The sequence below is a fragment of the Bufo bufo genome, chromosome 7 (genome assembly GCF_905171765.1).
Source record: "Bufo bufo chromosome 7, aBufBuf1.1, whole genome shotgun sequence".
Classification (NCBI taxonomy): domain Eukaryota; kingdom Metazoa; phylum Chordata; class Amphibia; order Anura; family Bufonidae; genus Bufo; species Bufo bufo.
The window spans coordinates 210023784-210038100 of NC_053395.1; the positions used below are offsets into that span (position 1 = coordinate 210023784).

The following is a 14317-nucleotide window of genomic DNA, read 5'->3' on the forward strand; positions in this document are numbered from 1 at the left end:
CATAACATGCGTTTTATCCTCATTGCAGAGGATGGAACTGAGACAGGCCCAAAGACTTATATGGAGCCCATCTTATGCAGAGAGTAGAGAGACAGCACGATACATGTATGCTTCTCTCCCTTTGTTCTAGAGATTGTGGGTGTCTCAGCACTCAGACCCCCCCTTCTATCTAAACTTTTGATATATCTCTAGGACATTTCAAAAGTTTTTTAAAGTTAGTTATCCTTTGACTTTTTTATGAGAAATTCTTACAAGTCTGTGAAATTGAACCAGTGTACCCTAAAAAATCCATTTTACTTTATCAGATCAATATATCATCCTTTTCTTAAAAAAATCTTAATTTTCTCACATCAGATAATCTAACAAGCTCATCAGATACTATTTATAAACAAAGTCTCTTCCCATAGTCGAAAAGTAACTTTTTCCCACGACATTGGAGTGTCAAAGACATTGGTTGAGCAAGGTCCGTTACCAGGAAAATCTTAGTTCTCCCGAACCCTAACCTTCCTCAGGCGGTTCTGGCACCTCCACACACTTTCTCTTCAGCATGAAATGTCATCAGGAGCTTACATAAATATGAAAGTCAATCTTCACATGCTCTATGTCTGGTCAAAGAGTGCATGCCAAGTCTTACTAACAATGTTTTAGCTAAACATCATAATAACTACATGAACGCAATGCCAAAAATATAGAGTTCCTTGGAAAATTGAAGCAATGATCCAACACTCCTAAACACAACTATTACTTTAAGAAGTTATTTGGCTGTCAACTGGATATCACCATGCTTACAGTTTATACACACAGGGAACCACAAGGCTCCTACGGAGAAATGAACAATTCGGGTCAGACGCGAGTATGAGTACCAAGTGGCCTATATGGACCACCAAGAGCAATGTAGGAGCAGTGTTATATTAGGAAGTAATGATTGAGTAACAAAATTATCAAAAACATCTGAACGGCTTGAAATATGCTCAAAACACTTATACTTCCCATCACCCATTCAACTTGACAAGTCATTATTCAGTTGGATTTGAAATTTGTCATCCACTCTAATTTTTCTATTCCTTTACAATGTGAGGGCATTTTCCCCATATGTCAAACACATCATAGCCTTGACCCAATATAAGGCATGACAAAAAAAACTTACAAAACATTTTTTGGACTATATCTGGCCTGTAGACGCCTCCATACCTTTTTTGGGGATTTATTGAAAATTATTGTCAATTATTCTTCTTGCAAAAAACATGTATTGTGCATATTCTGTATTTTTTTTTTAACATGATAGCAGATAGGCAAGAGTGAATTATAGAAGGATAATCAACCTGTGTTACCAAGACTTAATGGACAGCACTGTTTTGCATGGACCTTATCTAGATACAGTGTCGGACTGGGGTACCTAGGGACCACCAGTAAAATTTATTTTGGGGGCCCACCGTACGGATACATTCAAATATAATAAATAATCTAACAAGTTTTTTATATGAACATAAGCTGGTTGAGGTGCTGTACATTGAATATATGTATGTAGTGCACTAAATCTAATGTGTTATGTGCCACTTGTTCAGGGGGTGGGAGACTAGGGGCCCACCTTGCTCAGGGGCCCACCGGGGGATTCCCCTGTACCCCTGTGGGCTAGTCCGAGCCTGTCTAGATACTATCAATATTTGCAGAATTACTATCATTTCCTTGTGTGGCTCTCTGCATTGGAAAATGTATTTTTGCTCGAAGGGTTCCCCAACAATCATTGGGTCACAAGATGTCCTGCACTGGGCTTTCCAATGATCAGCTATGATCTGCTGGTAAAACCCAACAATAAGTATTCAATGCTCTTGCAGTGCTATAGGTGAAATGAAGCATTACATAGTTCCCATTGAAATCATTGGCACATCCATAAAACGTATGGATGTGGTAGGTCATCTACAGTAAGAGATGCTCTGTGTAGTTTCTCACCACTATGGTAACTACAGAGGTGACTTTCTAAAAACTTAAAATCCCCTAATAAAGGTGACAAACTGTGGTTTATTAATCAGAAAACTTATTTAAAGTTTTGGTATTTGCTAAAAAAAAATCATCAATTGTATTGAAAGCTTTTTTTTTGCTTTCATTTGTCACAATAACACCACCAAACAGCTGAAATAGTCTAGAGGAACAGCCATCTAAAGCTATTTTTGAGGTAACACAGCCTAAGACAGGCATCCTCAAACTGCGGCCCTCCAGCTGTTGTAAAACTACAACTCCCACAATGCACTGCTGTAGGCTGATAGCTGTAGGCTGTTCGGGCATGCTGGGAGTTGTAGTTTTGCAACAGCTGGAGGGCCGCAGTTTGAGGATTCCTGGCCTAAGATAATGAGCTCCATATAGACATAGAGTTAAATGATAAAATGTGATCTTACTGGAATAACCACTAGGGGGAGCTTAAGAGTTACATTATACTTCTAAGCTCCCCCTAGTGGCATATGCCGGCAGCAAAGTATTTAATATTTGAATCCCTGGATGTGCATGGGATTTGGAGTTCTGTGTGATGAAAAATTTAGATCTAACCACTATAAATATATATCAAGAAATTAATCAGCACAGAATTTTGGACCCAAAGATTGCATAGTATCACAAGTTAATTTGAAGAAAACTTCATATCTGCCAATGAGGCAGGTTAATAAGGCATATCTAAACCATTTATGAAATATGAAAATGTATTATTCATTATTATAGTTCTAGTGATTCCTCAAAATAAAAGGAGGTTTTTGGCCGAGTACTCCAGTGGTAATAGGATAAAGGTGTCCTCTGTGATGCCACATACCTCTTTTCTCCACAGCTTCTATGCACATCTGTACAAAGTGAGGAACTGTAGCATTCTCTCGCTTGCAGAGAGTCTCAAGGTGACAGCCGAAGACTTGATCTAGCCAAAAAGGAGACAAGATTCACATTTGAAATTAGATGTTTTTCTTCAAAGACGATGATTCCATTATGGGCGAGTTCCCATATATTTCTCACTGTATTTTTAAAATTGATACCTAAAGCATGGAGGCTTTGAAGGTAAAACTGCTGGTTACCTCCAAAGTGTGCGTCCATTAACAATCACCTTGCGGTAAACCCCATGACGGGAAGGTTTTCGACCACTCTATAGCCACAACTTGGGAAATCACTGAGTAACAAAATACAACTTTCCTGCCCCGCGCACATTAGTGTCATGGTCATGAAAACTATGACAAAAAAAAATAAAAATCCTGAAGGATCCCATTAAAGGGTTGTCCCATCTGGGACATTTACAGCACACAGGATAGGAGATAACCAACTGATTTGTGGGATTCAGACCACTGGAATCTGTACCGATCCAGAGATTGGAGATCCTGTTCTCTCGATCTGATGGAGCAGCTGGTCGAGCATACGCCATGCCGATCCACTCATTTTCAATAGCAGACCGATGTATACTCCGCTATCTCAGGCAGTCCCACAGAGAGTGAATCCATCAGACTGGGGGAACAGGACCCCCTTTTTGATTTGCTTGTGGCGTAACTTGAGGTCCCTGGGTTTAAATGCAATGGTTTTACAATTCTGCTACAATTGGCTCAAAGAGTGCACTATTTGGCTCTTATGAAAGCACCCTAAGAGTAGTGACCGTGCATCTGTTTACCAGGGCAGATTTTCATCTCACGGAAGTAACCACAAAGGGGGACATTTATCAAGACTGGTGGTTAACAGGTCGTTCTTAAAGGGTTTTTCTCATCTCAGACAATGGGGACATATCGCTAGGATATGCCCCCATTGTCTTATAGGTGTGGGTTCCACCTATATCGAGAATGGAGCCCCGGAAGTGAAGGAGAGCGCACTGCGCATGCGCAGCCGCCCTACATTCATTTCTATGGGGCCGCCGAAAATAGCCGAGCGCTGGCTTGGCTATTGCCGTCTGCTCTATAGAAATGAATGGGAACATGGGCCGCGCATGCGCGGCACGCTCCCATTAACTTCTATGGGAGAGGCGGGGATTAGTGCTTGGTGGTGGACGGACCCCGGGAAATCTGGGGTCCTCCAGCCATAGCGCTCCCCGCTCCGTTCTCAATATAGGTGCGGGTACCAGCGGTGGGACCCGCACCTATCAGACAATGGGGGCATATCCTAGCGATATGCCCCCATTGTCTAGGATGGGAATACCCCTTTAATCTCTCTCCTGCTTGCTTTAGATAAACCACATTTATTAAGAGGCGCATGTCTGCAGGTCCATGCGACAAAGTGGAGATCTACAGACCAGCAAGAAGTCTGGTATAGTCCTCTATAATCTAGGCCAGTTTCCTGATGTAAATTCTAATACATGTGATGGACCTCCTACTCTGGCCCCTCACCGTTAGCCTTTTTGAAATGTGGTGAGCAGTGAGTGAAACACCTAAAAAAAGCACAACATTTTGCTTAATAGCAGCAGGCACCTAATTTTTTGACTTTTTAGTACCACTTTTCTGGTGCAAAGGGGATGATAAATGTCTCCCAAAGTTTCCAATTTAATGACTACAAGCAGAGTTCTTGAAATCCATGAGGAATCTATACACAGAGTATTTTTTTTAAGTTGCTTAACTTTACATTATACAATAAATAGGATTTACTTGCAAAAACCGGAATGCCCCTTTAAGTAGGAAGCTAAGACAAGTTGACCGCACAGCCCATAATTAATGTTGAATTATTGAGTTGTTGAATTACGCATTACTGTTTATCAAAGATTGTATCAAGAGTTTATATCCTTATTATGACACAATTTTACCATCTTTAATTTAGGCATAGAAATACCACGATGTAACATACTTTTCTGACTTGAAATATTTTTGGAGGCCTGCCATCTGCAACAAACATGGTGGCACACTGGTAACTGCTTCTGCCTTAAAGCTGACGTTCTGGGTTTGAATCCAATCAGGACACGTCCTACATGGAATATGTGTATTCTCTCCTTGTCTGTATCCGTTACCTCCAGGTGCTCTGTTTCCCTCCCACAGCCCAGAAACATACTGGTAGGTTAATTGATCTCCGACTAAACCGTCCCTGGTGCATCCTTATATTTTGTGCCTGTGGTAAGAAAATTAGATTGCAAGCTCCACTGGGGCAGGGACAGATGTGAGTGAATAAACATGCTCAGCACAGAACTGCTTATTGTGTCTGTGTCACAGGATAATAGTTGTAAGGATGAGATGGTATATGATGAGCTGTCGTCTACGTTATGGTGCTTTATATTACTTTATATGTTGTACAGTATTTTGTTATTTTATACACTGTAATGGTTTAACTTTGCTATGTGCTATTTTTTATCTTATACTCTTATATGCAATTATACATTTTGTTCTTCTTTAAAGAGGACCTTTCATCAATATAATTTTAATAAACTAACACCCCTACCTAATAGTCCGGCATCCACTGATGTTCCCCCGTTTTTTTTTTTTTTAAATCGACCACCGAATGTAGAAATAATAGCCCCGTTTGTTCTGCTGCAGCGCCTGTCACTCAAGCGCTTTTTTGTATGGGGCGTTGCTAAACTAGTTTCTTTGCTATGCTCCTTGGCTGAGAGCGCAGCCAATCACAGCGCTCGTCTCTCAGCCAGGCAGAAGGATCTAAAGTTCTCGTGAGAACTTTAGCTCCTTCTGCCTGGCTGAGAGACGAGCGCTGTGATTGGCTGCGCTCTCAGCCAAGGAGCATAGCAAAGAAACTAGTTTAGCAACGCCCCATACAAAAAAGCGCTTGAGTGACAGGCGCTGCAGCAGAACAAACGGGGCTATTATTTCTACATTCGGTGGTCGATTTGAAAAAAAAAAAAAGGGGGGAACATCAGTGGATGCCGGACTATTAGGTAGGGGTGTTAGTTTATTAAAATTATATTGATGAAAGGTCCTCTTTAAGGTTCGGAGAACCGTCAGACATCTTTACATGAGGATTTCATAACTGTAGGAGTCTTTGAGGAGGGAGGGGGGGGGTGCACTATGTATAAAAGCCAACGACCCACCAAGTGTTTCCGTGAGCTCACCACTCTCATCTTCAACAGACCAAGGAGTTACAAAGCAACATTAAAAGGAGTTCTCCAGGAATTAAGTAAATGAAAATACTTAAATATTACTTTATTATAAATACATTCTCAAAAACCTTTCAATATTTATACTGGCTAGTTTTGTCTGGGGAGCAGTCATCAGGGGAAAAAAATGGCCGCTGTCCCATTAGTTCACACAAAACCTGTCCTGATTACAACATTGAGTTAAAGAGCTACCTCCTACTCCTCCTCTCTACTTGTCCTGGATTATGATCCTGAATACAGATGATAAGAACTTTAGCTGAATCTCTGGGGAATTTAGTTCATGAGGAGACATGAAGTACTGAGAGGACGTACAGGACAGGCTGTGGTAATGTGTTGCTGTGGTAATGGAGACTGCATACCAGTGCTGCTGCTCATTATCCACACCTCACCCTCCTCTCATGTCACCTTATCTCCATTCCCACAGAGATTCACCTGTATTCAGGATCATGATTCCTGACAAGCAGAGCAGAGAGGATGAGGCAGCACTATGGCTCATTGTGGTGAAGTAACTTGTCCTCCTGTGTGATTAGGACAGGTTTTGTGTGTACTGATAGGACGGCGGCCATTTTATTTCTCCTAATGATTGCTCCCTAGACAAATCAAGCCATTCTAAGTAATGAAAGGTATTTGTGAATATATTTATTACAAAATAATATTTAAGTATTTAAATTTTTTTAATTCCTGGAGAACCCCTTTAATAACAATTAATATAATAGTATAATAAAGTATAAGGTCATCATTATCACATCGGCAGGTCCAAGTTCTTAGCTGTTTCAGGGAGCTGCCGCGCTCCATGAATCTCTGGGGAATGTAGCCGCCTCCTGGTAGCTTTCCAAGCATACCGCTGTACATTGTATAGTGGCTGTTCTTGGTATTGCAGCTCAGCCCTATTCACTTCAATAGGGCTGGGCTGCAAGTAGGTCATGTGGCAGATGTACAGTGACATCACATGGTCTAGGCCCCCGCCGATATGATAATAATAATTACTGCTAATAATAATTGCTGCCCAATAGACCCCGCAGGAGCCTTTGTCACAAGAATGTCAATATTATTGTCCTCGCTTGTCATTGGTTTTAAGGCTCTGGCTGATCGGTGTGTATTATGTGACTTTATATTACATAGTGCTTTATATTACATGAGATTACATGACTTAAGACTTTTTACAAAACTTTTGATATGTCATAGAGATTGATCGGTGGGTGTCTGAGTGCTGAGACCCTCACCGATCCCTAGAACAAGAGGAGAGAAGTGCGTGCATATTGCTCTCGCTCCTCGCCGAACAAGACTGAATCCATAGAGGTCTATATGCCCATCTCAATTCCATTCTTGTCGGCGATGAGAGAGAACGTGATATACGCACACCTTTCTCTCCTCGTTCTAGGGATCGGTGAGGTGTCAGCATTCAGATCCCCACCAATCACAGCTTGTGATGGGTCTCTATGACATATCAAAGTTTTGTTATATCATGAAACTTTACTGACCATACATTATTTCATACAACATAATGTGTTTATATTGTTACTTTACAGCATACTGTATAACAGGACTGTATACTATGTGTCTATAATATATATTACAGGGGTTATTCTAGGACTAATTTAAAAAATGAAAGTCAGACATCATATAGAACATGACAATCTCTTTCTAACAAAGCTGGAATCAGCCCTGTACTGTACCTCACATGGAGGATCCAGAGATCACAGCTCAGGGAAGGAGGGGGGGGGGTGTCCTTACTGCTGTAGCTCTCTCCCTATCATAGTTGAGCTGTTGCAGCTCTCTCCCTATCACAGCTCAATGACATGTCCTTTCTGCTGTGGCTCTCTTCCTATCATAGTTGAGCTGTAGCAGCTCTCTCCCTATCACAGCTCAATGACATGTCCTTTCTGCTGTGGCTCTCTCCCTATCATAGTTGAGCTGTTGCAGCTCTCTCCCTATCACAGCTCAATGACATGTCCTTTCTGCTGTGGCTCTCTCCCTATCATAGTTGAGCTGTTGCAGCTCTCTCACTATCACAGCTCAGTGACATGTCCTTTCTGCTGTGGCTCTCTCCCTATGGGTACAGTATGTGTCCTTTCTGCTGCAGTTCTCTCTTTGTAAATGTGATAACTTCTAACAGGAACCCTCTTCTAAAAGGCAGGGGAAAAAAATAGCATGCTGCACCGGAAGACTTCAGGTGAGTAATTTTTATTAAAAATAAATAAATAAAAAACATGAATAAAGTCAGGCTTAGCATTTTGGTGGCGGTCCACCACCTTCATCAGGCTTCTAACAACAGAATGAAGGATGGAACGGAGCATGTGCGTCCACCTCAGCGATGTTACTGAGGTGGACACAGAAATAAGGAAAAGAACAAACAGCAGGTGGCGCCATACAGACGTATCTTATTGAGTAGCTCAGTGGCTATACAAAATGTTTAATTTCATGCAATTATAAAAGTATTCAGATCATATTTTTCACGGAACAACCCCTTTAAATGACCTTCAGTAGGTTCATATAACATCACATTCTTTATTATATGACTGAACATTGTATTGTTATGGATTTTATTATGTTTGTGTTCCAGTTTTGCAATCATCCAGTCTACAGAATGCGTAGAAAAGCCAATTCAACCTCCCCTCGGAATAAAAGACGATAGAAAATAATACGCAAATCTGTATTTTGCCTTCCAGCCGAGCTGTTGAGCCGCTCTCTACCTGCGTGTCACAGTCTCTCTGCACTCCTCTCTTGTCTTAACATAGTAATTATTCATAAACACCTCTTGCTTGCATGTCAAGATGTGGAAATACATGCTAATTAAATCTAATACACATCTCAGGCACATCGCTGGCTCCCCCCCCCCCTTCCTCCCGTGTTCCGTAAATGAATGTCTTTCAATAAAGCTGCTGTAGGTGAGAAGCCGGCGATTCCTGTTTGTTGCTATTTTTAATGACGTATCACCCTGGATGAAGGACGTACGATTCCTCTCCACCTGCTAATTGTCTCATCACATTTGAATAATAAATGACACTTTAGCATGAAATGGTTTTTTGCTCACCTCCTCCGGTCGACATGTTGCTCGTCTTAGAATATATCGGTGCACCAGGTGAGATCTCACCAATTTCAAAATGAGCGTCCTCACCCCGATTGCGTTCGGCATATTGTGGCAAATTATGGAAAGGTGACTGTAAAGCTAATTGTGTTCTATAAATATGTCAGATTATTGGAAGCAGTAATTTATTGCTAGCAGGTTAATGACTGGGATGTTTTCCGCGGATTATGTCTGGTGCAATCATTCATGCAAGCTGAGATTTCACAACAACCAGTCAATGACTTCAGCAAAAGCCTAAAGACTCATTTTCCTTAGTCCCATGTCCATTTTGGAAATTGTATTCTGCATTTCTAAAATGTTGCATCTTGGCCTATGGTTGTGCTATAGGAGCTAGAAGCATGCAGTGATTTGGATGCTCTCCTCCAGGAAACTCCCTCACTAGTGCCACCTATAGGTGGCTATCCCATAATTCAATGTCAGATCCTCCAAATATTAACGATTAGCAAAAAATTGACTTACTAAGTTCATGTAACATACTGGGGAAATCAAGGGCATCTGTCAGCAGTTTTGTACCTATGACACTGGCTGACCTGTTACATGTGCGCTTGGCAGCTGAAAGCATCTGTGTTGGTCCCATGTTCATATGTGTCCGCATTGCTGAGAAAAATGATGTTTTATTATATGTAAATGAGTCTCTAGGAGCAACGGGGGCGTTGACGTTACACCTAGAGGCTCTGCTCTCTCTGCACTTTGACAGGGCCAGGCATGATGATGTGTTCATTGAATGCCCCTGTCAAAGTGCCGAGGGTGCAGCAGTTGCAGCCGGGATTTCATGCAAGATCTTCAGTCTGTCACGAGCAAATGAATCAGGTAAGTATGATTTTTTTTACAATTTTTTTACCACCATTCAGGGAAAATTGTTTCGCTACCACGAAATTCGGATCAAATTCCACTTCGTGGACTTCAATTCGTTCAACACTTACCTGTGACATTACAGTTCAGTTCTGCTCATACTTTACCGTTTCAAAATCCAAAGCTGAACTGAGTTCGGCTTCGGATTTTGAAACAGTAATGTATGCGCAGAACTGAACTGTAACGTCACAGGCACGAGACTAAGCAAGTCTCGCGTTACTAGTGGCAAGAAGAACAAGACCTCAGCAGAGCCCGTACATTTTACTGCCGTATAGGGCGCATATTCTAAAGAGAGTTTTGAAACGAACCAGGTTCAGACAGAGCAGTCCAAACCAGATTCACTCAATACTACTGATGACCTGTCCTCGGGATAGGTCATCCATATCTGGGGGTCTGAAAACCTGCATCTGAAAAGTGACATCACGGTCATTGGTCACATGGACTATTTGCAGCTGAAAATGCCTCGTTTTACTGAGCTGTAAAGTTGCTAATATTTCACCCCCTCTCTGCTCTGCCCGGCCCTCACATGCACTTCCTTTTCCCTATAACAGTCACCTTCTGGCACTTATACTAACCTCCATGTCAGCGATGCGATGCAGGCCTGTGTCCCGCGCTGTATGGCTCAGGCCTAGTGCAGCCTATCAGAAGAAGGGGAAGGGACACGCCTCTTCCTCCCCTGCCCCGCCGCAGCACAGGCATCTGTATTGCTGTCCGGAGGATGGCGATACAGATGACTATGGAGATGCGACGTCGCAGCGGGATTCGTCGGATTCGAATTTCGTAAATTACGCCGGGATTCGAGTCCACGAATCCAGCAAGATTCAAGGGATTTGTGGATTCATCGTCACACCTCTAGTTATTATATTTTACATATAATGTGTTGTTATAGTGTGTTTTAGATTCCTGACTTCTGTCCCGGCTCCCTTCATTAATCTTCTGGTTCATTTCCTACTAGTCTGACTCATTGTGACCTCCTGTTTTTCTACCTACCTATTCTATCTAATGTAATCTATTTCTATATCTAATCTATCTATTCCTATATTATTTATCTACAAACCGGATTCCAAAAAAGTTGGGACACTAAACAAATTGTGAATAAAAACTGAATGCAATGATGTGGAGATGGCAAATGTCAATATTTTATTTGTAATAGAACGTAGATGACAGAGCAAACGTTTAATCCGAGTAAATGTATAATTTTAAAGGAAAAATACGTTGATTCAAAATTTCACGGTGTCAACAAATCCCAAAAAAGTTGGGACAAGTAGCAATAAGAGGCTGGAAAAAGTACATTTGAGCATAACGAAGAGCTGGAAGACCAGTTAACACTAATTAGGTCAATTGGCAACATGATTGGGTATAAAAAGAGCTTCTCAGAGTGGCAGTGTCTCTCAGAAGCCAAGATGGGTAGAGGATCACCAATTCCCACAATGTTGCGCAGAAAGATAGTGGAGCAATATCAGAAAGGTGTTACCCAGCGAAAAATTGCAAAGACTTTGCATCTATCATCATCAACTGTGCATAACATCATCCGAAGATTCAGAGAATCTGGAACAATCTCTGTGCGTAAGGGTCAAGGCCGTAAAACCATACTGGATGCCCGTGATCTCCGGGCCCTTAAACGACACTGCACCACAAACAGGAATGCTACCGTAAAGGAAATCACAGAATGGGCTCAGGAATACTTCCAGAAACCATTGTCAGTGAACACAATCCACCGTGCCATCCGCCGTTGCCAGCTGAAACTCTACAGTGCAAAGAAGAAGCCATTTCTAAGCAAGATCCACAAGCTCAGGCGTTTTCACTGGGCCAGGGATCATTTAAAATGGAGTGTGGCAAAATGGAAGACTGTTCTGTGGTCAGACGAGTCACGATTCGAAGTTCTTTTTGGAAATCTGGGACGCCATGTCATCCGGACCAAAGAGGACAAGGACAACCCAAGTTGTTATCAACGCTCAGTTCAGAAGCCTGCATCTCTGATGGTATGGGGTTGCATGAGTGCGTGTGGCATGGGCAGCTTGCATGTCTGGAAAGGCACCATCAATGCAGAAAAATATATTCAGGTTCTAGAACAACATATGCTCCCATCCAGACGTCATCTCTTTCAGGGAAGACCCTGCATTTTTCAACAAGATAATGCCAGACCACATTCTGCATCAATCACAACATCATGGCTGCGTAGGAGAAGGATCCGGGTACTGAAATGGCCAGTCTGCAGTCCAGATCTTTCACCTATAGAGAACATTTGGCGCATCATAAAGAGGAAGGTGCAGCAAAGAAGGCCCAAGACGATTGAACAGTTAGAGGCCTGTATTAGACAAGAATGGGAGAGCATTCCTATTTCTAAACTTGAGAAACTGGTCTCCTCGGTCCCCAGACGTCTGTTGAGTGTTGTAAGAAGAAGGGGAGATGCCACACAGTGGTGAAAATGGCCTTGTCCCAACTTTTTTGGGATTTGTTGACACCATGAAATTCTGATTCAACATATTTTTCCCTTAAAATGGTACATTTTCTCAGTTTAAACTTTTGTTCCGTGATTTATGTTCTATTCTGAATAAAATATTAGAAGTTGGCACCTCCACATCATTGCATTCAGTTTTTATTCACGATTTGTATAGTGTCCCAACTTTTTTGGAATCCGGTTTGTATATCTTTACATCTATATCTATCTATCTATCTATCTATCTATCTATCTTTACATCATTGTCTATCTATCTACCCATCCAAACCAGGTGGTCTTTTTCTTCTAGGTTTTTATTGGTCTGGTCTCTACCTAGTCTAGTTTCTATCTAAAAGGACCAGGTGATATTTTTCTGCCATGAATCTCCTATGTTTCTATTTATGTCTCTTTATCTGTTCCTCTTTTATCCTATCTATCTATCTATCTATCTAATAATTATAATAATCTATATATATGTATAATATATGTATCAGGTGTTTGTTGTTATAAAAATAAGTATCTTTTCAGTTTTCTACTGTTGATTATTACCTAAGTAATTTACAGTCGCTCTCACATAGATGTTATGTGCCTCACCGGACTTGTCAGTTAAAATGTCAGATCGAATGTGTTCGCTGGCGAACACTGCAAACTGGCCATCACTGGTTACAAGCACATTCAATTTGAAAGTTGAGTAATACGCAAAGTTCAACTCTCTAAAGGATTTCTTATTTTCCCCAATTAACCCTAACAAGTGGAATAAAAATGTATTTTTATGAACTATCCCAGGAAATCAGAATATTTTAATCTTTCAAAAGCTATAACTAATCATTCAAATATGTTCATAGGTTGAAAGGAAATGTAATTCATTAACTCGACAAAAGTTCCCATACATAATGGCTGGTTCACAGGAGCGATGAGCCGAGTCTGAGGCTTGTGCCCATGTTCCACTACCATCACTCATTCATTCAGCTGTTATCAATTTAAAACCAATGAAAACTCCCACACTCAGTTCATCGGAACAGTCAATTTTAATATCTTGGGGCATCTGTAGCTTTTGTGAATTGGCTGCAGAGCAGAAGTACCGTAGCAAGCTAAGCTCATGAGGTTTATACAACATGCATAAAGCAGCAGACAGATCGTCAATGGCAGACTTATACAAACAGCGCAATTTTTTATAGAGGACGATGTATTTACACATTACTTATCTTTTACATAAAATCGATTCCAAACTGAAGAGGTTTTTTGTAAATATTTTCCTTCCATTTAAACATTGACTGATTCATGGATCTTTCAGTGAGCCATGTACTTAAAGGGATTGTCCACTCTCATATATTGGGGGCATATCACTCGGATATGCCCCCAATCTAATATATAAAGCTGAGTGTATGTATATATATATATATGTGTGTGTGTGTGTGTGTGTGTGTGTGTGTGTGTGTGTGTGTGTGTGTGTGTATATCCGCTAAAGGAATCTGCACCGTCGCATTTACAATCACGAAATTTGGCAAACAGGTACATCAGGTCTCTGGAAAGGTTTTAGACCGGGTATCAGCTCTCTAGCAAGTACTGTTCCTGAGATATTCCCAAAAAATGCAAATATGGCAGATCACATGACCTACATTAGCCAATAGAAGCCTTCATGTCTTTCTCTTCATATCCCAACTGCCATACACACGGTCACATGTCCATTATCGGCCAATAGAAGCTTGCAGGCCCTTATTCTCCACATACACACAGTTTTACTCCAGGTTTCCAAAACAACACAGCCATTTTTCTTCACTGTTGCAGGTCAGCTTTAAAGGGGCAGGGCGCTGTGGATGACAGTGTTAAGGGAGCGGAGTGCTGTGGAGGTCACAGTTCAGGGGGTAGGTAGGGTGGCCATTCAGGCCACCTTCAA

The 14317-nt window shown here is 41.4% G+C and overlaps 1 protein-coding gene across 1 annotated transcript in view; it reads right to left on the minus strand.

The window, feature by feature from the left end:
• Nucleotides 1–14317, minus strand: part of ARHGAP15 (Rho GTPase activating protein 15) — an 842137-nt gene that overhangs the window by 282809 nt on the left and 545011 nt on the right. Inside the window, exon 11 of the mRNA XM_040440262.1 lies at nucleotides 2798–2896. Coding sequence (XP_040296196.1) covers nucleotides 2798–2896 — 99 coding nt within the window. The remainder of the gene's footprint in view (nucleotides 1–2797; nucleotides 2897–14317) is intronic.